This window comes from Myxocyprinus asiaticus, chromosome 28, assembly GCF_019703515.2.
Source record: "Myxocyprinus asiaticus isolate MX2 ecotype Aquarium Trade chromosome 28, UBuf_Myxa_2, whole genome shotgun sequence".
NCBI classification, from domain to species: Eukaryota; Metazoa; Chordata; class Actinopteri; order Cypriniformes; family Catostomidae; genus Myxocyprinus; species Myxocyprinus asiaticus.
The window spans coordinates 25,258,873-25,284,790 of record NC_059371.1 but is presented as its reverse complement, the minus strand read 5'-3'; the positions used below and the strand labels follow the sequence as shown (position 1 = coordinate 25,284,790).

Genomic DNA, 25,918 nt, shown 5'->3' with positions numbered 1-25,918 from the left:
GTTATATGAAGTTTGTAACCCTTTTATTTTTGTTCCTTTATTTTGTGGTGTTAGGCATATGTGGTCAAGCATAATATGTCCACCCAGTTATGGGTAGATCTATGGAAAATGTTTGTAATTTTAAAATTTCAATATATTTATGTTATCAGAAATAAAATCATCAATATAAGTTTACAAATATGTTTGCTAGAGATTCACGGACCATGTAGTGGCAAATTAACTCACTGAATGTCCAACCCGTTATTGTTCACACTGACCCTGCTGCCCTTTTAACTGGATGGACATCTGATTTTTTTTGTAATTTAGCTTGACCAGTATGACTAATAAAATCTTTAACATGTATCTTCAGTGATGAAACATAGAGATACTTGTCAAAGTAAGTTTAATATTTCAAAAGGGTCAAAGCCGAAATGTCAGACAGTCACCAAATTATTGGAATGACCCATAATGTGAAAACCGTTTGGCTTCATGTACTAATGTGCCCTTCAAGTGGAGTAAGAAAAATCTTAATTATGAGTTCCGAGCACATGCAAAGTCATAAATTTACGAGTGGGAAACTCAGAATTCTAGATGATACTCGAGTTTCCGAGTTGGAACTTTGGAAGATGAGTGTCAACATGAAAGGTGCACTCAGTACATTTTTCTCATTAAAAAAGTTTTACTCCTGAAGAAATTAATTGCAATTTTGAAACATATGTATATAATCCTGATGACTCACAGGATATGAAGACTCCAATCATATCAGTAACCTTATAAAAGCTGTTTTATTCTACATGGAGAGGGTCCACTCATGGGGGCTCCCATGTTAGGATCACATGATCACATACTACTCGCTTAATCTCAGTAAACGCCCTGTTATTGGACACATTCACTAATAGATTAAATTAATCATGGCTGAATTTGAACAGTGAATTTCTGCAAGAGCGTCTTTAACTTAAAACTCTTGTGTTTGAATGATGTTGCATCCACGCCCCTTGGTGTCAGTGTCCAAGACAACAAGAACAAAAACTGAGTGCACCTTGAAAGCCCATTGTACAAAGGTGCCTCTGGTTTTTTCCTGGCATGCCCTTACTCCGCCCCCACCCTAATCATATGGAGCCTGAAAGGCTGAGCAGCTAGCCTGTAGCACCTTCCTCCCTCGGCGCCCTTGAAAGATGATGAAAAGCACTGATTTAGCTAAATATTTTAACTTCTGTACTTTCTTTCAAAAATATTTATTTGTTTTATATATATATATATATATATATATATATATATATATATATGACAGTCAACTAATGACTCACCCTTTGTGGCGTGTTTTAAGCAAATTAATTAATAATTTGTTCGGTACATGCAATAAATCATATATGTTGTGTATAAGTGATGCAAGTTTATTCCCTTAAGTTTGTTCTCCGGTACAACAGAAAAAGAGCTTTTGCTGTCGTTCATTGTGTATTTATTTAAGTTTGGCCTCTTTCGTATTTTGTTTCCCACTTAAATGCATGACAGGCTAATAACCACTCGGAGATATGAGCTTCCCAGTTTCATGTGAAGGCAGCATAAAACAACGACCAGGAAAAAACAAATTTATCACAAATTTCCCTTGTCATACACATTAATCTACTGCCAAAACGACACCATAATCTAAGGGAAAGGCTATATTTTTTCCGTTAAGCGTTTTTCTTAATGTAGCTCAATGTACCAATATTCCATGCAGTGGCAATGCCACAGGCAAACTCATACTACAGATGAGCCCAGAATAAAAACGCATGCGCAAAGCGTTTCTCCCCATTGAAAGACAATTACAGAGAAAACGCATGGCGTCTTCAACCAGAGGAAGCCTTCGGCTTTAAGACCCTGTAGACTCACAATCATATGAGCGAATGGCACCTGTTGCGTTCAAAGGGAAGCCGGTAGGCCAGTGAGACTGGACGCGCGAAACCTGTCGCGCGCTTGGTTAACGCAATACCTCAAGAAACTCGAAGTTACAGTGAAGACACCTGTCCATCGACTCAGCACAGCTCAAACAAACAGCGCCGTGATAAAACGCGTAACTGTTTCTAGTATCTACCTTCTGGAAGCAGTACCTGATTGACTGATCTAATCACAGGTAAACTTTAAATATTGTATTAAATGAGTGCTTTATTCATTTCGACTTAACATGTTTACACGTGAGACATTTTTGTCCATCATTGGTGTCAATGAAATCTAACCACGGTGTATCTTCCTTGACTTAAGTGCGCTTTATCTTATTGTTATAAACAATTGCAGTATAAAGACTCTCTCTCTCTTGTATATATATATCGTTATTAGCCTGAATATTTTGCTTATGAGGCCCAGACTACACATGGGTGATCGTTTATGCTTTAAATCCTGTAAAAATGTTTAACTTATGCGTAACACACTTCCTTTTATTTAGATAGTTTCGTTTGGTTGGCATGTTGCGTGGCATCAATACTTTTTTTCTTCTTTGAGGAAGTGCTTGTCGTTTCAGGTCAACGATTTGCGAAATCGTGTCAAACTATTCCCAGGGGGAAACTGCAATTTTACCAAGTACGTTTACGTAACAGTTTGTTAATGTACCAGTAGAATGTCCGTTTAAACGCATGTCCTTCCCCTATGTATGAGAACCAGTTTTGGTTGAGAGGTTAAGAAAGTCTAGACACCTATGCAGATGAACAGTACCAGTTGATCTGAATGTCTCTGCTGGCCCCTGCTCGACTTGGGATTTGTGATGTAGATGTTTTTAATAGACTGGTGCCATGGGCACTGAGGAAGTCAATGCTGTGAAGCACCAGTTACTGATTTATTTTAAAACCCTATGTGGAATTTCCATTTTCATCACATTTCCTTGTCTGAAAATATTAAATAACTTTGAAGTGAACAGTTATAGCAATGCTTTATTCTTAAAAACACCAGTCCTCTCTTAAGGATGACCCACTATTGCATGAATGTGATTCTCTCATGCCACTTGTCTGACTCAAGATGCAAACCATGTCTTTTTCAGTTAGTCATATCAGAGGTTACGTGTCACTGTTGTTAAGTTTATGCAAAGCCTCCAACGTCACCCATTATAGGTAGTGGGAGTGTGCACTCAGTGAGCCACCCGCTGCCACGTGGATCCAGCAGGGCGAAGGAAGGATCAGGTGCAGAAAGGTGTTTGTTGTCAGGTGAGGTTTGTTTGCTCCGTTGCTGTGCTCCACATGAGAGTCCACAGTGCAGACTTTACCTGCTAATTAGAAGTAGGGCCAGGCCTGCCCTGGCAGGGAGTGTATTTGGTTGGTCTGTGTAACCGATTATTGCTGATAGTGACACTTAAGGGTCTTTAAAAGTCATTTGATGCAAATTCTGTGATCATTTACTCCTGTCACTCGTGTTATTCTAAACCATTATGACTTTCTTTTTTCTTTGAAACACCAAAGAAGCAGCTTGGAAGAATGTTCACGCTGCTGTTTTCCATACACTAGGAGCTGTCAAGCTCCTTTAAGCACCATAAAAGCATTCTTAAAGTAGTTTTTATGACTCATGCACTATATTCCAAGTCTTTGGAAGCTGTATGATAACTTTTTGTGTGGAACAGACTGAAATGTTATTAACTGACAAAATTGCCTTACACCCATGGTCACCATTCACTTTCATTGTATGCAAAAGAGCATCTTGAGATAAACCTTGCTATATATAACCCTATTTGTCTTCCAAGGAATGAAGTCCTAGAGCATTTGAAAGACATTGGAGTAAATAATTTTCATACCATTCTTTTAAGTAGCAATTGATTTTCCTATTTGAGCCATGTTTGAACTTTGATTTCACAGGTGTTGAAGTTCAACGAAAAGAATGCGTCTAATGAGGCGACGAATGTCCCCCCTGAAGCTGGCTGTTCTAGGGGGAACGCTTTTCATGGTGGTTCTGGTGGTGCTCCAGAGGGACGTTGGCAGCGCTTCTCTTCAGGACCCCTGGCTGCGTGATCTCTCAGACAAAAAGGAGAGAGTATTTGAGATGGTTCGGGGGGCAGTCAACAATTTTGCTTTCCAAATTGGAGCCCCTCAGCCCCCACCAGTGGAGCTACTGCCCACCCTTAACCGAAACTGCCCCTCGGGCTTCTATATGCAAGCAGAACTCAAACCATGGATAGAGAGACCTCCACAGGATCCTGAGAGCCTCGGAGCTGATGGTAAAGCTTTCCAGAAAGCCAGCATGTCTCCAGAGGAGGAGAAGGAAAAACAAGAGGGCATGACCAGGCACTGCTTTAACCAGTTTGCCAGCGACCGGATCTCCCTGCACCGCAGTCTCGGAGATGACACCCGCCCGCCTGAGTAAGAATGGGCGCATTGTTTGACACCATGAGAAAATGAGGAATACGAACAATTTGTGCAATTCAACAACCAATCCAGCATAATAATGATTCCCTTCATAGAATTTAAGGGATTGTTCACCCACAAATTAAAATTCTGTCAGTATTAAGTCACTCATGTTGTTCCAAACCCTTACTTTCGTGGAACACAAAAGGAGATGTTGAAAACCTCAGTCACCATTTACTTTCATTGAATCTTTTTTCCATGCAATGAAAGTGAATGGTGACCGAGGCTAACATTCTGCCTAAATGTCTCCTTTGTGTTCAACAGAAGAAAGCCATCCAGGTTTGGAACAACATGAGTGAGTAAATGATGGCAGATTTTCATTTCTGGGTGGACTACTATAGGTCATCTGGCTAGCACCCATTACGTGCTTTCTAATGTTTGCTGGCAGTTTATATACCTTTAACTTGTGCTGATCCTTTATATTTATTATCACAAGTTCTAAGGTGTGGACTATCCTGTTGATTCAAGGGCTGGGACTGAGGCTGTATAAATGCTGCATAAACAAACACTCATTATAGATTAGAGTCTTTGCTGTTCTGCGGCTTAAGCAATTTTCTAATCAGACCTTCACCTGTTTCATTTCAGGTGCTCTTAAAAGTAGGTGGAGCATTATGTTTCCAGTTATATCCAATCATATTCATACTCTGTGCTGAGTAACAGGCCATAAAAAACTCATTTTGATATGTCTGAATAATACTAAGAGACACAATGTTTAAACATGTGTTAGGGGATGGTGTTTCAGAGTATTACCTTCCACATTTTGATGAAATTTCTTTATGGATTTTATTTATACAGCAACTTTCCAAAGCTCAAGGTTTCTGGATAAGATTAATGTTGAAGTGTGTCATTTCTGTGCCACAAGCAGCTCAAAACTTGTGGTGCAGAATTGCAAAAATTGACTATAATGATTTACCAAATACTGTCTGCCATTGGTCAGTAAACTGTTAGTTCTGCCCCAAACTTGACACTTTTTAGGGGAAACAATTTACCATTGGATTAATTTTAATTGGATTACTCTTTATATTTAGCTGGGATTGGTAAAGTATTTTAACAAAAATGACACACTTAAGTTTAAGTAATTTTTGAAAGTACAATGTCTTTTCCAAGATGATTTCAATTTTTCGCCATACATGTCTTACAGGTGTGTCGAGCGAAAGTTTCGCCGCTGTCCTCCTCTTCCCACCACCAGTGTGATCATTGTTTTCCACAATGAGGCATGGTCAACACTTCTGCGTACTGTGTACAGTGTGCTGCACACCTCCCCGGCAGTCTTCCTCAAGGAAATCATAATGGTGGATGACGCCAGCACAGCAGGTGGCCACGGCTTTATCACATTATCTATATCTCCTGTAAAAATTAACCACACTCTGAGGTGAGAGGCATTGGGTGGATCAGGGACCCCCTGTTAACATATTGTATAGAACTGAGTGTTACATTGTAAGCCTGGCCTATAATAACATGTAGAGTACCATGTTTTAACATATTTTTTTTGTATTGCTTACAATGCAACACCATTAAAATAATTATACAGTGGAAGAAAAAGTATGCAAACCCTTTGGCATTACATGCATTTATGCATACATTTGTCTTAAAATCTGGTTTTCATCTAAGTAACAATAATGAACAAACATAAGTTTTAACTAATAACACAAATTATTGTGTTCTTGTACATATTGAATACATCTTTCAAACATTCACAGTTTGGTTGGAAAAAGTATGTGAACCCCTAGGCTAATGATGTCAACAAAAGCTAATTAGAGTCTGGAGTTGGCAAACCTGGTATCCAGTTAATGAAACGAGATTGGAGAGGTGGGTTAAAGCTACTTTGACTTATAAAAAGCACTCAAACATTTTAAGTTTGCTATTCACAAGAAGAATCTATTGACGTGGACCATGCCTCACAAAAAAGAGATCTCAGAAGACCTACGATCAAGAATTGTTGCTCTATAGGGGGCATGGGTAGCTCAGTGGTAAAGACGCTGGCTACCACCCCTGGAGTTCGCTAGTTTGAATCCCAGGGCGTGTTAAGTGACTCCAGCCAGGTCTCCTAAGCAACCAAATTGGCCCGGTTGCTAGGGAGGGTAGAGTCACATGGGGTAACCTCCTCGTGATCGCTATAAAGTGGTTCGTTCTCGGTGGGGCGCGTGGTGAGTTGAGCATGGTTGCCGCGATGGATGGCATGAAGCCTCCACACGCGCTGTGTCTCCGTGGCAACGCGCTCAACAAGCCACGTGATAAGATGCGCGGGTTGACGATCTCAGATGCGGAGGCAACTGGGATTCGTCCTCCGCCACCCGGACTGATGCGAATCACTACGCGACCACGAGGACTTAAAAACACATTGGGAATTGGGCATTCAAAATTGGGAGAAAAAGGAGGAAAAAAATAAATAAAAAAAATAAAAAGAATTGTTGCTCTGCATAAAGCTGGAAAGGGCTATGAAGTTATCTCGAAGAGTTTAGATATTCATCTTTCACGATTAGACAAACTGTGTATAAATGGAGATGATTTTGTACTGTGGCTACTCTCCCTAGAAGTGGCCGTCCAGCCAAGATGACTCAGAGGGCACCGCAGAATGCTCAGTGATGTAAAAAAGAAACCTAAAGTGACAGCTAAAGACTTGAAAGAATCTTTGGAACTTGTTAACATCTCTGTTCCTGAGTCTACTATATGGAAAACATTAAACAGACATTATGTCCATGTCAGGACACCACGAAGGAAGCCACTGCTTTCCATTGCTGCGCACCTGAAGTTTGTCAAAGACCACCTTGACACTCCACAACGCTACTGAGAAAATGTTTTGTGGACTGATGAAGCTAAGGTTGAATTGTTTGGAAAGAACAAGCAGCACTACGTATGGTGTTAAAAGGGCATCGCATACATTACTAACATGATAACATCATCCCAATGGTGGAGAGGGCATTATGGTTTGAGGTGGCTTTGCTACTTTGGGGCCTGGACCACTTGCCGTCATTGAGGGGAAAAATGAATTCCCAAGTTTATTAAGATATCCTACTTCAAGGATTATGTTAGGGTGACTGTGTGCCAGCTGAAGCTCAATAGAACTTGGGTGATGCAGCAGGACAATGACCCTAAACGTCGAAGTAAATCCACTGCAGAATGGCTTCAAAAAAAGAAAATCCACCTTTTGGGGTGGCTCAGTAAGAGCCCAGACCTTAACCCAACAGAGATGCTATGGAATTACCTTAAGAGAGCTGTTCACACCAGACATCCTAAGAATATGGCTGAGCTGAAGCAGTTCTATAAGGAAAAATGGTCCAAAATTCCTAAATCCTTAATTTTAATCTGCAACTACCAGAAATGCTTGGTTGAGGTTATTGCTGCCAAAGGAGGCTCGACCAGTTATTTAATTCAAGGGTTCACTATTTCCACAGCACTGTGAATATTAATGGGATGTGTTCAATGAAGGTGTGAAAGATTATAATTGTTTGCAACTTTGAAGATGAGAGCACATTTTATGACCAATTAATGCAGAAAAACAGCTAATTCTTTTTCTTGCCGCTGTAGATGTGGAATTTAATATGCATGTACATTTCATTTAATTTTACCTAATGTATTTTGTGAAAGGGTCATGAAACATTTATCTGAAATGTAGTGTCTGGACTTTTATTTTTTTTTTTTTGGTTGATGTTAACTTAAAATTGTATTTTTTACACTTTCATTTATTTCACAAATCAGTTTGAGGTCAAACAGTAATTGACAGACCTCCTGCTGAAGACCCCTGCTCTTTCTGTATGATGACATTGACATTATTCCACGTTCTTTGCAAAATGCCACTTCTCCCTTATGGTATTTATTTAGATGTTTCTTCACTTGGATGTGAAATACTCTGAAGTTATGAGATGTACATCAGAATTTTCTGATGGTATGTTTAAAGGATACGTCATTGTTAGAGCTAGTAATAAGATAAAGGAAATGTTCGCTTGTAGAACTCTCACCACAGGAAATGTTTCATGAGTGCAACATATGCTCTGAAGCTCTGTGTATATTTTTAGATAAAGACATTTGTCACGTTGAGCCGCTGTCTATAAGTTACTGCTAAGTGTCCTTAAAGCTCAATTGTGTAATTTTTTTATTTATTTGTAAAATACTTCTATTCCAGCTTGAATATGCAGGGACAACTATAAGTAAGCCATTGATAGGTTAATTTTCTCCAAAAAGTGGCTCTGCTGTGTTATCCAAACATTGCTCAGTTTGTTTGAGCATCCTGACCAGCAGGGTATGCCCACAGTGGCTGTGAATGCCCAATTTTACCAGGCACTTTGACTTTTCATACATATGTTTTTAAATTGCTTCTTTTGTAGAAAAAGCGAACCAAACTCTGTGCCTCTCCTGAAATGGTCAGAGATCATTTGCAGTGTTCTCTTAGATGACACTATTCTTGCAAACTGTTTTCAGACGACTGAAACGGAGAAGAGTGAGAACTCGATGCATACGCGTGTTCCGTAAGAAGTCGTTGTGCTGCACTCATGATCGGCAGTGCTCCACTGAGCGCATCAACAGCTTTTCTTTTGTTTGTTCTTCAAAATAATAAGCAAGTGTGTTTCTTCTAACACGCGTCGTTGTGTCTAACAGCATTTGTTATGTCACTCTGAAACGTCTTACAGGTCACCTGCCACTGTGGTGGGTAAATCATAATTTTTGGAATTTAATTTGGTGACTCTTGTAGAAATTACACTTCAACTTTAAGCAATTATTCCCCTATAAAAGCTCTTTATGAATAGGTTCTCTAAAAGCATTTTCACAGTCTTGATCTAAAATTCTGGTCCTCGTAGATTGAGAAGCTTTTTGATGGTTAAGTCATGATCTTTCTACTACATTCTGTTTTGTGTGTTCTTGCAGACCACCTACATGGTAAGCTGGATGAGTATGTGAAGTCACTGAAGATCGTGAAAGTTGTACGTCAGCCGGAGAGGAAGGGCCTCATAACGGCGAGGCTTCTTGGGGCCAGCAAAGCCCAGGGGGAAATCCTCACCTTCCTGGATGCCCACTGTATGAATTGCATCACAAATCAGAATTACCCTGCCCAATTTTTACAGTTCCATTGTCACTAGAGATTCCGGTTTCTGTTTGCACATCATTAACAACTGACAGTCTTGTTATATTTTGTGGCTGAACAGATGAGTTTGCATGAAAGAGTTTTTCAGGAACCTGCAGCTCAGTTACACAGGCATGAGCTGGGGGTGGTTAACTCATGTTTTGTTTTTGTACAAACTATGCGTGTGTGACAAAGGGGCTAGTATGTGATTCTTATCTCACTGAGCCTTGTTGGCAAAAAACATGAATTAGCCTAAGCATTGAGGCCAAGAAATATGACACCTGATGCATAATGTTTCTAATATTTTACCTTTAGGGTAAAATGTGGTGCATCATCCCAAAATATATGCTTGATTAGCACATTTTTAAAGTGTGAAGTTATTTTTTCTCCTTATCTCTTTTGTTGTCAAAGGTGAGTGCTTCCATGGCTGGCTTGAGCCGCTCCTTGCTCGAATTGTTGAGGAACCTACTGCTGTGGTGAGCCCCGAAATCACAACCATTGACTTAAACACCTTCCAGTTCCACAAGCCCGTGTCAACTGCCCGTGCCCACAACAGAGGCAACTTCGACTGGAGTCTCACATTTGGCTGGGAGGGAATTCCTGACTATGAGAATGCGAAACGCAAGGATGAGACCTACCCAGTAAAGTGAGTAATGCACATTCTTTTGAACCTTTTATTTAAATTAGAAGTGCCATAGCAAAGTTTCACAAAGTGGCTAAGCTATTAATTAAGGATGGAAATCGAATGTAATTTAACGATTGTGGTTCCATTTCTGATTCCTCACCATTTTGGTTTCTGTATTGTTCCATTCATTGATTCTTTTACTTTTGAGAGAAATATTTTGGAAAAAGAAATGCAGTTCTGGCATTTGCTGACCTCTGACATTTCAGCAGAACAGATATAGCAAATTTGAAAAATTTACAATACAATTGCAACAAACAATTCAAAGATTTAATTACTTTTCAAAGATCCTTTAGAGCATCTAATGCAGTCCAATAATTGGTCCTTCCTATTGACCTGTTTCATGTGACATCACTGTATGACCACGCCGCCATGTTTTTGACCAATATTCCATATACCTTTATTGTGCTGCCCTGTGAGATGCAACAAAAATCTTCTTCATGAGTTAAAAGAAGCTCACATTCGTACAGACGAGATCATCACAGACCTGTTTTAATATTGTGACTAAATCAGACCAGATTGTTTCCTCCCACTGATAGTCACAAATATGGCTGCTGTGGTGAAAAGTGACATCACTGAAATAGGTCAATAGGCTTAATAAAAATTCTAAAATAAATGTAAGAAATGTCATGCTTTTATTTTTATAATGAACATGAGCAGATACGCTTCATACAGAATTCTTCATGCGTAAATGCCTAATATAATAATTATTTATATATGTATAGTACAGGTTTATGCATTAAGTTTTCCATGCTTGCTTTTTTGCACTTTCTTTGATTTTTAACAATTGTTTCTACAGACATTTCGTGCCTAGTGTATGTCTGTGTACATGTATTTCTGTGGTTTATATACAGTGCATTCATAGTATTTAGACCCTTAATTTTCTTTTTCGCATTTTATGTTGTAGCCTTATGCTAAAATGCTTTAATTTTATTTTTTTCACATCAATCTACACTCCATGCCCATAATGAAAAAGCAAAAAACAGATTTTTGATAACTTTGCAAATGTATTAAAAATAAAAAAAACTGAAATATCACATTGACATAAGCATTCAGACCTTTTGCTATGACACTTGAAATGTAGCTCAGGTGCATCCCATTTCTCTGGATCATCTTTGAGATGTTTCTACACTTTGTCCACGTGTGGCAAATTCCATTGATTGGACATGATTTGGAAAGGCACACACCTGTCTGTTTAAGGTCTCGCAGCTAAAAATGCATATCAGAGCAAAAACCAAGCCAAAAGGTCAAAGGAACTGCCTGCAGAGCTCAGACAGGATTATGTTGAGGCACAGATCTGGGGAAGGCTACAAAAACGTTTTGGCAGCATTGAAGGTTCCCAAGATCACAGTGGCCTCCATAATTCTTAAATGGGGAGAAGGGCCTTGGTAAGAGAGGTGACCAAGAAACTGATGGTCACTCTGGTTGAGCTTCAGAGATCATGTGTGGAGATGAGAGAAACTTGCAGAAGGGACAACCATCACTGCAACACTCAACCGATCTGGGCTTTATGGCAGAGTGGCCAGACAGAAGCCTCTCCTCAGTGCAAGACTCATGAAGGTCTGCTTGGAATTTGCGAAAAGCACCTAAAGGACTCTGACTGTGCGAAACAAGATTCTCTGACCTGATGAAACAAAGATTGAACTGTTTGGCCTCAATTCCAAGCGTTATGTCTGGAAGAAACCAGGCACCGCTCATCACCTGCGCAATACCATCCCAATGGTGAATTATGGTGGTGGTAGCATCATTCTGTGGGGGTCTTTTATCAGTCGCGGGGACTGGTCAGGGTTGAAGAAAAGCTGAACGCAGCAAAATACAGAGCTATCCTTAATGAAAACCTGGTCCAGAGTTCCCAGGACCTCAGACTGGGCCGAAGGTTCACCTTCCAACAGGACAATGACCTAAAGCACACAGCCAATACAACGCAAGAGTGGCTTAGGGACAACTCTGTGAATGCCCTTGAGTGGCCCAGCCAGATCCCAGACTTTAACCCAATCGAACATCTCTGGAGCGACCAGAAATTGGCTGTCCGCCGACAGTCCCTATCCAACCTGACGGAGCTTGAGAGGATCTGCAGAGAAGAATGAGAAGAATCCCCAAATCCAGGTGTGCAAAGCTTGTCACATCATACCCAAAAAGACTTCAGGCTGTAATCGCTGTCAAAGGTGCTTCAACTAAGTACTGAGTTAAGGGTCAATGTGAGATTTCATTTTTTTCTTTACACATTTTTTGACTTAGAAAATTTATTAATTTTAATGGGGCATCTAGTGTAGATTGATGAAAAAATAATTTACAGCATTTTAGCATAAGGCTGCAATATAACAAAATGTGAACAAAATGAATGGGTCTGAATACTTTATGAATGCACTGTAGGTTCCTTTTGTCTGATGGAAGCAAGTAGACTACTTGCCTTTTCATGTATGATGTATAATACTAATTCCTATATTGGTTGATTCATTTACAAAGTGATCTACCGCATGTGCGTGTGTGAATTCAAAGTAATTTGCACGTGAAATGGTTCCTCACGAAAACTTTTCTCCTGTTTCACAAATGCTTCGTACCCCCCATATTTGTTAGTTAAACGTGTGTATGTTAGTGGATTCCAAATATTCCGTAAATGGGGCACGTGTGAACATTTATTCACAATTATAATCCATGCCCATGAAAATGCCCTATAAGGAAAGCATCAGATGTGCTAGTAAATGTGAATGGGATATGCGGAACAGTAATGAAAAGAGGTTTTTTTTTTGTGTGTGTGTATGGATTTTCTCCCTTTTTTCTCCCAAATTGGAATGCCCAATTTCCAATGTGCTTTTAAGTCCTCGTGGTTGCCTAGTGATTCACCTCAGTCCGGGTGGCAGAGGACGAATCCCAGTTGCCTCCGCGTCTGAGACCGTCAACCCATGCATCTTATCACGTGGCTTGTTGAGCGCGTTGCCACGGAGACACATGCCATGCCATCCACCGCGGCAACCATGCTCAACTCACCACGTGCCCCACCGAGAACGAACCACATTGTAGCGATCACGAGGAGGTTACCCCATGTGACTCTACCCTCCCTAGCAACCGGGCCAATTTGGTTGCTTAGGAGACCTGGCTAGAGTCGCTCAGCATGCCCTGGGATTCGAACTAGCGAGCTAGCGAACTCCAGGGGTGGTAGCCAGCGTCTTTACCACCCTGTAATGAAAGGGTTTTAAAAGTAAGTGCATTCAAATCACAAGAATGATTTAGCAATGCTGGTGTTGTCATCGCATGTTCTGGCATCGGAGGTTCTTTTGTGAATCGAATAGTCCAAGAGGTCAATAAAAATGGTTTGACAATACTTTAGTGTTAAAAAAAAAAATCGGTTTACACCAGCAGGATGTCTGTTCAGTTGAGTACATTGCCAGCATCATTACCTGAGAAGGTGAAACTCATCAAATAATGATGGTAACAGTGAAGTATTTCCCTAGCAATTGAAAGAATCTTCAGAGAAATTAACAGAATGTCTGAAGAAGGTCTTTGACCAAAACAATGTAAGATAAAAATAAAGATTTGTAAGCTATACGACAGTGTAACAAATTCTATGTTGTGTCCGCACCTGCTCACAACATGTTTATTTATAGGTTTAACAGCGTTAACATTGACCATACGGTATCAACTAAATGCAATTTATCGATGACTACACTGGATTGATGAAACCCAAATTCTAGAGCTATTATCAAATGAAAAATGCTGTCCAAAAATTCACGTTATAGAGGGCATACATTTATTTAGTGTAACACAAACTGCGTCTTTCCACAAACTTTTCACCCCATGCCAAGCAGTTATGGAAAAAACTGAAAAAGAATAATGGGAGCGGAGTTGTCAATATCAGAATGCACATTGTTTGCCTTGATATTAGATGGTGTGTTGTTAATTCTTATTTCTTATCATTTTTTTCTTCACCTTTGTGAATTATATTATTATGAATGAGAACTAGACTGGCTGTATCACGTTTCCTTCAAGTGTCAAATGAACAACTTTCATTTCTTAGGTTGCCATGACCGAATATTTAAAGAGATTACTGATATTGTATTTCTCCTTGGCTAATCTAAGGTATACTAGTGTAATTCACCATTAAGAGCCAATGCTACATTCATGTGGTCATCTTCAACAACTTCAGTTGTGGCTACAGTTCCAGCTCTTTTCATCCTGTTTGTTTCTCTTCTCCCTTTTAGAACTCCCACATTTGCTGGTGGCTTATTCTCCATATCCAAGGCGTACTTTGAGAAAATTGGAACCTATGATGACAAGATGGAGATATGGGGTGGTGAAAATGTGGAGATGTCCTTTAGGGTTAGTTATCAATTTGCAGCTGTATTTATGAACCAAGAGGAATAATACTCTAAATTAAATTCTCCCTTCTTGTTGTTCCATACCCAATTAATCGCCAGACCAGATTGCAAAAAAGATGCAATGGAAGTGAATGGTGACTAACCCTAACTTTTTCTTTTGTGTTCCATGAAAGAATGTCATTAGGGACAGATTTTTATTTTTATTTTATTTTTATTTCTTTTTTCTTTTTGGGTGAACTAATCCCTTTAATTTTTTTGTGTGTGTTTTGTAATGTTAGGTGTGGCAGTGTGGTGGACAATTAGAGATAATCCCCTGCTCAGTTGTGGGTCATGTCTTCCGCACCAAGAGTCCTCACACCTTCCCCAAAGGTACAGAGGTCATTACACGTAATCAGGTGCGCCTGGCTGAGGTGTGGATGGATGACTACAAACTGATTTACTACCGACGCAACCAAAATGCAGCTAAAATGGCCAAAGATGTAAGAACTACATTTACTTTTTAGACCATTGAAATTACCCCAGGAGATAATTTTTTTTTTTTCTCCTTTTATTCGTGGTTATGAATCTGAGGCTATTTGCAAAGGCCCAAGAAGAATTGCTGACTTTGTTTCCTGTATGGTTGTTTAGAACAAATATGGTGATATATCTGACCGTCTGAAACTCAGAGAAAGCCTGCAGTGCAAGAACTTTTCTTGGTACCTCACCAATGTCTACCCAGAGGCATTTATACCTGATCTGACCCCTGTCAAGTTTGGAGCAGTAAGTCATTTTGTACACACAACATTCATGATGATGATGATGATGTTGATGATACATTTTTAAAGTCTGGAGCTAAGCATTCATTTTAATTAGATGTTTTCATGTTTAGCTCAAAAACCTTGGGGCACAGCGTTGTCTGGATGTTGGAGAGAGTAACAATGGAGGAAAGCCTGTGATTATGTATATATGTCACAACATGGGTGGCAATCAGGTATGGCTAAAATCTTGTCATGATGACATCGATATTATATGTGGATTTATGTAAAAGTTTTTTAGTTTTTTTTTTGTGAAAGTTCTCTTACAACAAAATTTGATGGTCATTAGCATGTTATAATGCTCCAAATAGAACAGAAGTTCATATTGATATGTTTTTTCCCCCAGTATTTTGAATATACATCACACAATGAGCTGAGGCATAACATTGGAAAGCAGCTTTGCCTGCATGCAACTCCTTTTCCAGCGCAAGTGAAGATTGAGCTCTGTACTTTGAAGGGTAGAGGCAGTAGTTTGACTCCTGAACAAGAGTGGTTGTTTACAGAAGTAAGTGTCCTGTCACAGCACATCAGCTACTGAATAATTTTTTTTCTTAAAGCGTTAGTTCAACCAAAAACGGAAAATTCTCTCATTATTTAATCTCCCTCATGCCTTCTAAAATGTGCATGACTTCTGCAGACACAAATATCTCAGCTCCGTGAATGGTGGCCAGAACTTTGAAGTTCCAAAAAGCACAGGCAGCATAAACATAATCCGTCAAACTCCAGTGGTTAAACCATGTCTTCTGAAGTGGTCCGGTTGATTTTTGGTGAGAACAGACTAAAATATAACTTTTTTTCACCATACATCTTGGCAGCAGTGTCCTTGTCGATTGTAATTTCAAGCTCGATTTATACTTACTATAGCGCCATCTAGCGCTCTGCATATGCGTCAAGCACTAGGAAGTGTAATCGAGCTTAAAATCATGATCGTGCCTAGAGATTTCAATGGCAAGGTGTACAGTGAAAAAGTAGTTACACTGTATTTTGGTCTGTTCTCACACAACCAACTGGATCGCTTCAGAAGACATTGATTAAAACACTGGAGTTGGATCCCCTACAGTTGTACTTTTTTATTTATTTGGTTAAACCACTGGAGTCTTGGCACGAAAATAATGTTTGAATGTCTATGCATTTATATAACAAAATATCTAGCCAAGTGGCAGTCATATTAAATATAGCACAAATACACTTTCAAGCAAAGCATTCCACAAATAGATGTTTGCTAGGTTTCAAATTATTAAACAATAGATATGCTGTTCAAAATTGAGGCACATTTTCATTTTTGGGGTGAACTATGCCTTTAACATCCTACTATTTGCTCTTTCTCTTACTAATTTTAGGACCAACTGTTGAAGAATCCCTCCTCTGGAAAGTGTCTACATCTCAAAGGTGACCAAGTTGTAATGAGCCCTTGCAATCCAGTAGACCTTCACCAGCACTGGGCTTTCAGTTGATCTCTCCCTTCTTCCAAGGATCAAGGACGTTCACTCCCAAGATGGAGCACAGCAGCCACAGCTTAGGCTGATCAAACTCAAAGTTGTCAAACTCACTGTAAGCCTGATCAGATGCTCTGGGAGTGGATTGCTCATTAATTGCCTTCCAAAGACATTGTGATCGGACTGTGGTGCTCAAGATGCTCAGGGAAATCATGCACATCCACTGAAGCTTTGGAGAGTGAACAATCTGGCAGCAAGATTGTTTACTGAAAGCTATATATTTTCTTATTTGATGATGTTTACTTCTGCTTTTTAAAATGGTGTAGGTTTACTTCTTTAAGAACTATTTTTGGAACATTGTTAGTGTTAACACCAATGAGTGGCTATTCTTGCCAACAACTCTTTTGTTATTTGTAGGAAGTAAATCATTTGCACTTGCTGCAGAGGAATGAGGGCTGTATTTCAGAGGTAGTAAATTGCCATAAGGCTGGACTAGTTTTCAGGTCCTCAAAGCCATCATTTTGTATGAGGTAGCATTGTGTGACTCCCATCACTTGATTCTTTCAGTGTGCTAAGCTCTTTTGAGGAAAATCATACTCTAAAAATATAAGTTGAACTTAAATGGTTTACCTTTTTAATGACCCTTTAGATTATTATTCATTATAAATCTTGAGTACACAGATTTCTGGGAGGAAAATATTTATTTGAAAAGGTAGATCAGTAATCTTAAATTCATATTCACAAATGATTTGATTTTCAAAAATGTAAAACCTTACAGAAATACCATGGTGATCATATTTTCTGCAAAATACCATAGTTACTACAGCTGGAATTAACCACCACTGTCATCAAGAAACAAAATTAAAACACTTGCGCTTGCACTTTAAATTATACACTGTTTGAAGTATATCACGTATATTTCTACACTATTAAAAATCACCGTATAGTAACTATGGTATTTTAACCATAAACTATGAATGCCATGGAATTTATTTATTTATTTGTATTTTTATTTTATTTTTTGTGTAAGACATACAAGTTAGAGGGGCCTGTCTCTTTAAATACAATTACATTTGTAAGTGATTATCACTTTAGCTTTGTGGCAGGAAGGCAAAAGGGTTGCAGCATGGCATGTTCACATTCACCAGTAGGTGGCAGGCAATATTTATAAATAGGCTTGGCAGGGTTGTAAAAATAAACTTCAAGTTTGTGGTTCTTGGAAATTTTATACTGGTAATATCCTTTCTTTCACTGATAACCCAATCCTTCTATGTGGCGTGAGAGTTGGTACTGTTTATCCAGCATATAGGCTACAGTATAATCCAATCTTTTTAACTAGCTGGGTTTCTTATCAAATTTCAAACTAAAGTGCTGTTGTTTGTACAGTCTAGTGCTTAAGGCTCTATTCAACCAATATCCAATTTCAAACAACCAAAAATAACTGCCAAAATGCCAAAGCTACTACAGTAAGATGCTTGTAAATGTCATTTTATTTTATTTCTCACGCGAGTTAACACCGTTGTATTACCATATATTACACGTTATTGTAAACTGTTTTGGCTCGTGGTGGCCTTGGTAAATTTTTAAGGGTCAATAGTCTGTAGCTCAAGTAGGCCTACTCTTTATATCTCCTTTGTAAGGTGGAACCAATGTGGAAAAAAGATAATACAAGCTGAATATATAAGTACCACGTTGCACGTACAACTTCTGTTGTTGGGCACCACGTGTGTCGTAAACCTGCGTGTAACGCCTTTCCCGCCACATTTAATTTTAAGTCCTGCCTCAGAATACACTGCAGTGCACCAGTTAACATACAAGTGCTTTTTATATACAGGTGCATCTCAATAAATTAGAATGTCGTGGAAAAGTTCATTTATTTCAGTAATTCAACTCAAATTGTGAAACTTGTGTATTAAATAAATTCAGTGCACACAGACTGAAGTAGTTTAAGTCTTTGGTTCTTTTAATTGTGATGATTTTGGCTCACATTTAACAAAAACCCATCAATTCACTGTCTCAAAAAATTAGAATATGGTGACATGCCAATCAGCTAATCAACTCAAAACACCTGCAAAGGTTTCCTGAGCCTTCAAAATGGTCTCTCAGTTTGGTTCACTAGGCTACACAATCATGGGGAAGACTGCTGATCTGACAGTTGTCCAGAAGACAATCATTGACACCCTTCACAAGGAGGGTAAGCCACAAACATTCATTGCCAAAGAAGCTGGCTGTTCACAGAGTGCTGTATCCAAGCATGTTAACAGAAAGTTGAGTGGAAGGAAAAAGTGTGGAAGAAAAAGATGCACAACCAACCGAGAGAACCGCAGCCTTATGATTGTCCAGCAAAATCGATTCAAGAATTTGGGTGAACTTCACAAGGAATGGACTGAGGCTGGGGTCAAGGCATCAAGAGCCACCACACACAGACATGTCAAGGAATTTGGCTACAGTTGTCGTATTCCTCTTGTTAAGCCACTCTTGAACCACAGACAACGTCAGAGGCGTCTTACCTGGGCTAAGGAGAAGAAGAACTGGACTGTTGCCCAGTGGTCCAAAGTCCTCTTTTCAGATGAGAGCAAGTTTTGTATTTCATTTGGAAACCAAGCTCCTAGAGTCTGGAGGAAGGGTGTAGAAGCTCATAGCCCAAGTTGCTTGAAGTCCAGTGTTAAGTTTCCACAGTCTGTGATGATTTGGGGTGCAATGTCATCTGCTGGTGTTGGTCCATTGTGTTTTTTGAAAACCAAAGTCACTGCACCCGTTTACCAAGAAATTTTGGAGCACTTCATGCTTCCTTCTGCTGACCAGCTTTTTAAAGATGCTGATTTCATTTTCCAGCAGGATTTGGCACCTGCCCACACTGCCAAAAGCACCAAAAGTTGGTTAAATGACCATGGTGTTGGTGTGCTTGACTGGCCAGCAAACTCACCAGACCTGAACCCCATAGAGAATCTATGGGGTATTGTCAAGAGGAAAATGAGAAACAAGAGACCAAAAAATGCAGATGAGCTGAAGGCCACTGTCAAAGAAACCTGGGCTTCCATACCACCTCAGCAGTGCCACAAACTGATCACCTCCATGCCACGCCGAATTGAGGCAGTAATTAAAGCAAAAGGAGCCCCTACCAAGTATTGAGCACATATACAGTAAATGAACATACTTTCCAGAAGGCCAACAATTCACTAAAAATGTTTTTTTTATTGGTCTTATGATGTATTCTAATTTTTTGAGATAGTGAATTGGTGGGTTTCTGTTAAATGTGAGCCAAAATCATCACAATTAAAAGAACCAAAGACTTAAACTACTTCAGTCTGTGTGCATTGAATTTATTTAATTCATGAGTTTCACAATTTGAGTTGAATTACTGAAATAAATGAACTTTTCCATGACATTCTAATTTATTGAGATGCACCTGTATGTGTGTATCTAGGTGAAAGATGAACATTTGTCAATGTTCTTAAGCAAAAACACTTACCTATTAATTAGAGTGGTTGGGTCTTTCACTAAGTGACTCTACCGGACTCAAAAGGCCAAACATCTACTTGAACTTGTCAAGGTTATGTGAGAAATGCACAGGTGTTGTATTGTTGTAAAGATCTATTGCATGGCCAATATTGTGAACACCCCTTCTAAATAACAGGTTTGGCTATTCCAGTGAAGACCTACTGCTATAGCATTCAATTACATTTTAGAGAATTGTGTGCTTCCAACTTGCATGGTCCATAACAGATGGTTTACTAAGTGTGATGTGGAAGAACTTGACTGATCTGCAAAAGACCAGACCTGAACCCCACTGAAACCTTTGGGATGAATTGGAACATACTGCAAGCCAGGGAGGCTCTTATGTCTGAATGGGAGCAAATCCCTGCAGCCATGTTTCAGCATCTAGCAGAAACGCTTACCAGAAGAGTGGAACAGGGTTGAAGTGCATTGCTTCTGTGGATCTTATGAATTTATATATGGAGTGAGATGGGAAGGCAAGATGCTCTTGCTGTAACTACTGCTTTGGTAAATGTAGCTGTTCTCGAGTATAACCTATCAATCTCCATATGCCTTAATCTTCAGTTGTTTTAGGAATGTTTTTAATTGCTTTCGCAAGAAAAAGGTTGATGCAAAAAAACAAACCTGAAGTGCAGCTCTGTACCAGAAAAAGGTAGGTGAACCTACCACTCACTGTTGTTTCTGGGGACATCTTTAACACTTTGAACAAGAGTTACTCTGGTTGTACCAGTGTAGCCAGAGGAAACATATGCCTAAAAAGATGACTAAGAATAGTGGAATGTACTTCAGTTCTGACACTGAACCTGGCATACTGTCATTTAGCAGACACTTTAATCCCAAACTGTAGTAAGTACACTTGTTACAGGGCCAGTACCCCCAGAGCAACCTAAGGTTGAGTGCCTCAAAGGGCAGAATGAATCACCTCTTGTGGGTTTCAAACCCTTTCAGTTACCAACCCAGATCTTTAACCTCTAGGCCACATCACCAAAACATTGACCACATTACAAAACCCTACTGCAAATAAATGACCAGAAATGTTACAGCATGGTTACAACTTTGTCATACAGTAGTACTGGATCTCTATTTTTCTATATTTCATATTGAATCTCTATATTTCTCTCAGAAGTTTTGTGAAGTTCTCTGATAACCTAGTGCAAAATATATTAATGGATGTATGTTTAGGCTCTCACATATGCTTTGTCCAGAAAATTTTAATTTCAATGTGAACAATACATATTGTTCCACAGCAGATAGATTTAAGGTTAGGGTTAGTTGTGCTATAACCTATGATGTCAGATAACATAGGTCAAGTCATTTTTATTTGTAAAGCACTTTTCACAAACAACAGATGTACAGTAGTTTTAAAGCAGCTGCATTAGGATAAGCTTATGGTTCCTGTAGTGGTGCATAATCAGGAAATTTAAGGCTGATACTGATCACCAATATTTTAACATTGTGATCAGCTGATACCGATCAGAAATTTTTCTTTTAAAGTTCCCTTTGCCACATTTTTGCAAGTTATATGCTGCAGTTATATGTCAAATGTCCCACACTTCAAATTTACATTCAATTTACATTAATTGTGAAATGCTAACATTTATTAGAATTGAAGAGAGTAATGAATAGTTCTGTTGTCACTATCAAAGATCATTGTGACATACTAGCAACCAGTAAAAGCCAATGACATACTGTATCTGATTTAAATCTGGGTTCTCAAAATACCGCTGGGATAAATGAGTGATTAGAGATTGAGAGTGGGCAGGTTGGAAGGATTGAAACTAAGAGCGCACAATCTCTTAAATCGTCTCTATCGCTCCTCACACTGTCTGTCGCAACTCACGTTACATTAAATATACTCAGATTCATGTTTGAATGTTAATTAGTTTTTTCATTTGCTTTTACATCCTTTTGAAAAATATTTTGTGGTGGCGGGGGTGTGGTCGAGCTTTAGTGTGTGAATTGTGAGCGAGATTGTTTGTCGAGGACGGTAAGGATTGTTACCTGTTTATGATGAGTCTAACACCTGTTTCTTGGTCTAGGGAGGGGGCAGGAGAGTTTAAAAGGAAGCCAGACACCAGAGAAGAGGGAGAGAGACTGACACGGCTGTCCTGTGTGTGTATGTTAAGCTGAAAAGCAGAGTTAGTGTGTAGGTGGCTGAAAAGCCCAATTTATGTTGCTGCTGGAAAGCTGTTTTTGTTTTGCATTAAGAATAAACTAGATACGTGGACTGTTCAAATGGCTCCTGCTTTCACCTTTCATGAACTTTGTTACACTGGGGCCGAAACCCGGGAATCAGAGAAAGAAGAGCCACTCTGGAAACCTCAGCGCTGCGCGAAGTCATCTGTGCCCTCGCTGGCATTCAAGAACAATACCAACATTGCGGAGCCTGATAGCCACGGGCAGGTCCACAACCGCATCCCTGGGGGCAGCAGCCATACCCCCTCTCGTTTTGACCAAGATAGGGCCCCCAGGATGAGCCGGAGGCCTTCATTGGGCTCTTCGAGAAGGCTGCTAACACCTCTGGCTGGCCAGAAACCCAGTGGGTGCTATATCTGCTATGCCGCTCTCCAGAGAAGTCCAGCTCACGGATCAGCAACTGCTGGCCAAACACCACCTGATCTACGAGGAGATCCTCCAACGGGTCGGCCGCACACCTGAACAACACCGCCAGCGTTTCCGTTCCCTCACGCTTGGCGAGGCCGGCCGCCCATTTGTGTATTCCCAGCTGCTCCGTGATGCCTGTCGGAGGTGGGTGCTTGCCGGCAGGGAGCCCAACACAGAGGCGGTGATTAGTGGCTGTTGGAGCAGTTTACTGCATGCCTGCCAAGAAGAACTGCAGAATGGGTCCAGTGCTATCGACCGGCCTCAGTGGAATTGGCAGTCCAGTTGGCCCAGGACCACATGGCGGCATATCCAGTGGCCGGCAAGGCTATATCGTCATCTCTCTCTCCCCGCCCCTTTTCCTCATCCTGTTCTCCCTCCCTGGAAACAGGGAGTTCTCCATCCTATTTCGGCTGCCTGGCTTCAGGGACTGCACAACTTGCCAGTTTCCCCTGTCTCTCCCCACTCTCGCCCTCAGGATGACAGATCTACCGCCACAGGTGAGGGCATGAAGCCTGGGCCGGTTTGTTGGCACTGCGGGGAACTTGGGCGTTTCCAGAACCAGTGCCCGGTGATGGAGGTTGGGGCATCGGTCTGGGTCCCTGACGCGCCACCGATCGAGCTGGGACGTACCGCATACCTGCAAGTATTATGAGGGGTACATACCAGGCCTTGGTGGATGCGGGTTGTAGCCAAACCACTATCCATCAAGGCCTGGTTCAAGATGAGGCTTTGGGTGCATGGGGATATTCACGAATACCCTTTAGTGACTGTCTCTAATCATTACCATGGTCAAAAGCATAATCCTGAGGTTGTGGTTAGTTCCCACCTCACCCATCCACTGATATTGGGGACCAATTCGCTGGCATTTACAACAATGTTGAGGGAAGTATGTGTGGTTGGGTCCTGCAACAAAGTGTCATGGTGTGTGGTTTGCGATACACCGGCTGGGGAGGCAGTGCCAGGGACGTCTACATCAGCTCCGTGTCAGAGTTACGCGGGGGGGTAGTCCTGAACCCCCCCCCTTTAGAGGATTCCCTGTGGGGATTTCCCTCTGGAACAGGCACGAGATGAGACCCTTAAGCATGCTTTTGGCCAAGTGAAGGTAACTGATGGTCAATGACTCCAGCCTGACATCGCACTCACATATCCGTACTTTTTCAGTGGAAAATTATCGGTTGTATCGAGTGACGCAGGACACTCGAAGGAACATACAACCCAGTTGTTAGAACTGAAAAGGACACTTGGGGCAGGGAAAAACACTAAGTCGTCTCATGGCCCACTTCTATTGGCCGGGCATTCGCGAGGAAGTTCGCAGGTGGTATGCAACATGCCGCGAATGTCTGCTGGTGAATCCACTGGCCACCCCAAAAGCGCCATTGCACCCGTTACCTTTGCTCGAGGTTCCCTTCGAAAGAATTGGTATGGACCTCGTTGGGTCATTAGAATGAACTGCACAGGGACATCGTTTTGTGTTGGTCCTGGTGGATTACACAACGTGATATCCCGAAGCAGTGCCTCAGCACGTAGTGTTGGAGGCACTCTTCAAAATCTCCTCCCGAGTGGGGATTCTGAAAAAAATCCTCACCGATCAAGGCACCACTTTTATGTCCCGTACCCTACGAGAACTGTACAAATCACTGGGGGTTAAACTGATTCGGACAAGTGTCTACCACCCACAAATGGACGGCTTGGTCGAACGGTTTAATCAGACCCTGAAAAATATGATTTGTAAGTTCATGCACGAAGATGCTCGGAATTGGGATAAGTGGCTCGAACCCGTTACGTGCAGTACGAGAGGTCCCGCAAGCCTCCATGGGGTTTTCCCCGTTTGAATTGTTGTATGGGTGTAAGCCCCATGATGTGTTAGACATCATGAAGGAAAATTGGGAGGAGGGACCTTCACATAGCAAAAATGAAATTCAATAAGTTCTTGACCTGAAAGCAAATCTCCACACATTTGGGCGACTATCACAGGAGAATTAGCTACAAGCGCAAGACCATCAGTCCCGGCTGTATAACAGGGGAGCTCAGCTATGGGAATTTGCAACGGGAGATAAAGTCCTTGTATCAAGCTCAAAATTACTCGCTAAATGGTAAGGGTCCTTTGAGGTCGAATATGAGGTGGTGCAAAAGGATAGGGGTGGGGCATGTCAGATTTACCACCTCAACCCCCCTTAAACCATGGAGAGAGGCGGTCCCTGTGACATTGGTGACGGTAGTTTCGGAGAGGGAGGAGCTTGGACCGGAGGTGAATCTAAAAGCCAATCAGTTCACCCCGTTCACTTGTGGCGACCACCTCTTGCCATCCCAATGTACGGAGGTTGCCAGGTTGCAAAAGGAATTCTGACATATTCCCGCCCCTCCCCGGCCGCACTGATCTCATAGAACACCACATCGAGACAACCCCAGGGAGTAGTGGTACGTAGTCGTCCCTACCGCTTACCCGAACATAAAAAACAGGTCATACAGGAAGAATTAAAGGCCATGCTCGATATGGGGGTAAAGAAGAATCCCACAGTGATCGGGCCAGCCCGGTGGTTCTGGTACCTAAGAGCGATGGCTTGGTCTGGTTCTGTGTGAATTATAGGAAAGTCAACACGGTATCAAAATTTGATGCATATCCAATGCCTCATATTGACTAACTGCTCGATTGGTTGAGCACGGCTCGCTTTTATTAGACACTGGATTTGACGGAGATATTGGCAGAACCCCTTAATGCCAATGTCTCGTGAAAAAAATTGCCTTCTCCACACTGCATGGTATACACCAATTTGTGACCCGCTCAGTTTGTTTGGGGCCCCGGCTACATTTCAGCATCTTACGGACAGTGTCCTCAGACCGCACGCTGCGTATGCCACATATGCAGCATCTGGCGGCTGTTCTGACATCGCAAACCCTAAGTGCTCAATTGGATGGGTGCCCAAGACCAAAAAGGAGATGAGACAGTTCCTTGGGCTGGCTGGCTATTATCTTTTTTTTTTTTTTCTCCCCAATTTGGAATGCCCAATTCCCAATGCGCTCCAAATTCCTCGTGGTGGCGTAGTGACTCGCCACAATCCAGGTGGGGGAGGACGAATCTCAGTTGCCTCCACTTCGGAGACTGTCAATCCGTGCATCTTATCATGTGGCTTGCTGAGCGCATTATCACGGAGACATGGCACGTTTGGAGGCTTCACGCTATTCTCCGCG

At 41.0% G+C, this 25,918-nt stretch overlaps 2 protein-coding genes across 3 annotated transcripts in view; one reads left to right on the top strand and one right to left on the bottom strand.

The window, feature by feature from the left end:
* LOC127419036 (V-type proton ATPase subunit S1-like) overlaps nt 1–25,918 on the bottom strand; it is a 691,126-nt gene that overhangs the window by 111,960 nt on the left and 553,248 nt on the right. The gene's annotated exons all lie outside the window — the stretch shown is intronic.
* Nucleotides 1,791–18,563, top strand: galnt6 (UDP-N-acetyl-alpha-D-galactosamine:polypeptide N-acetylgalactosaminyltransferase 6 (GalNAc-T6)). Of its 2 annotated transcripts, none has more exons than XM_051660065.1 (11): nt 1,791–2,092; nt 3,795–4,295; nt 5,482–5,654; nt 9,204–9,353; nt 9,811–10,045; nt 14,281–14,398; nt 14,676–14,876; nt 15,025–15,156; nt 15,266–15,367; nt 15,538–15,696; nt 16,532–18,563. In XM_051660065.1, the coding sequence occupies exons 2-11, from the start codon at nt 3,817–3,819 to the stop codon at nt 16,643–16,645; spliced, it is 1,863 nt and encodes a 620-aa protein (XP_051516025.1). In that variant the 5' UTR covers nt 1,791–2,092; nt 3,795–3,816; the 3' UTR covers nt 16,646–18,563. The 2 variants fall into 2 exon arrangements, with proteins under 2 accessions (XP_051516025.1, XP_051516026.1); XM_051660066.1 differs by lacking the exon at nt 1,791–2,092 and adding an exon at nt 3,118–3,152.

Excerpts from the sequence above, each read along its gene's own strand:
- galnt6 (XM_051660065.1), top strand. The coding sequence starts at position 3,817 with ATGCGTCTAATGAGGCGACGAATGTCCCCCCTGAAGCTGGCTGTTCTA. Across the intron at positions 9,354-9,810 it reads CACCTTCCTGGATGCCCACT|GTGAGTGCTTCCATGGCTGG; the intron begins GTATGAATTGCA and ends TTGTTGTCAAAG. Across the intron at positions 10,046-14,280 it reads GATGAGACCTACCCAGTAAA|AACTCCCACATTTGCTGGTG; the intron begins GTGAGTAATGCA and ends TCTCCCTTTTAG.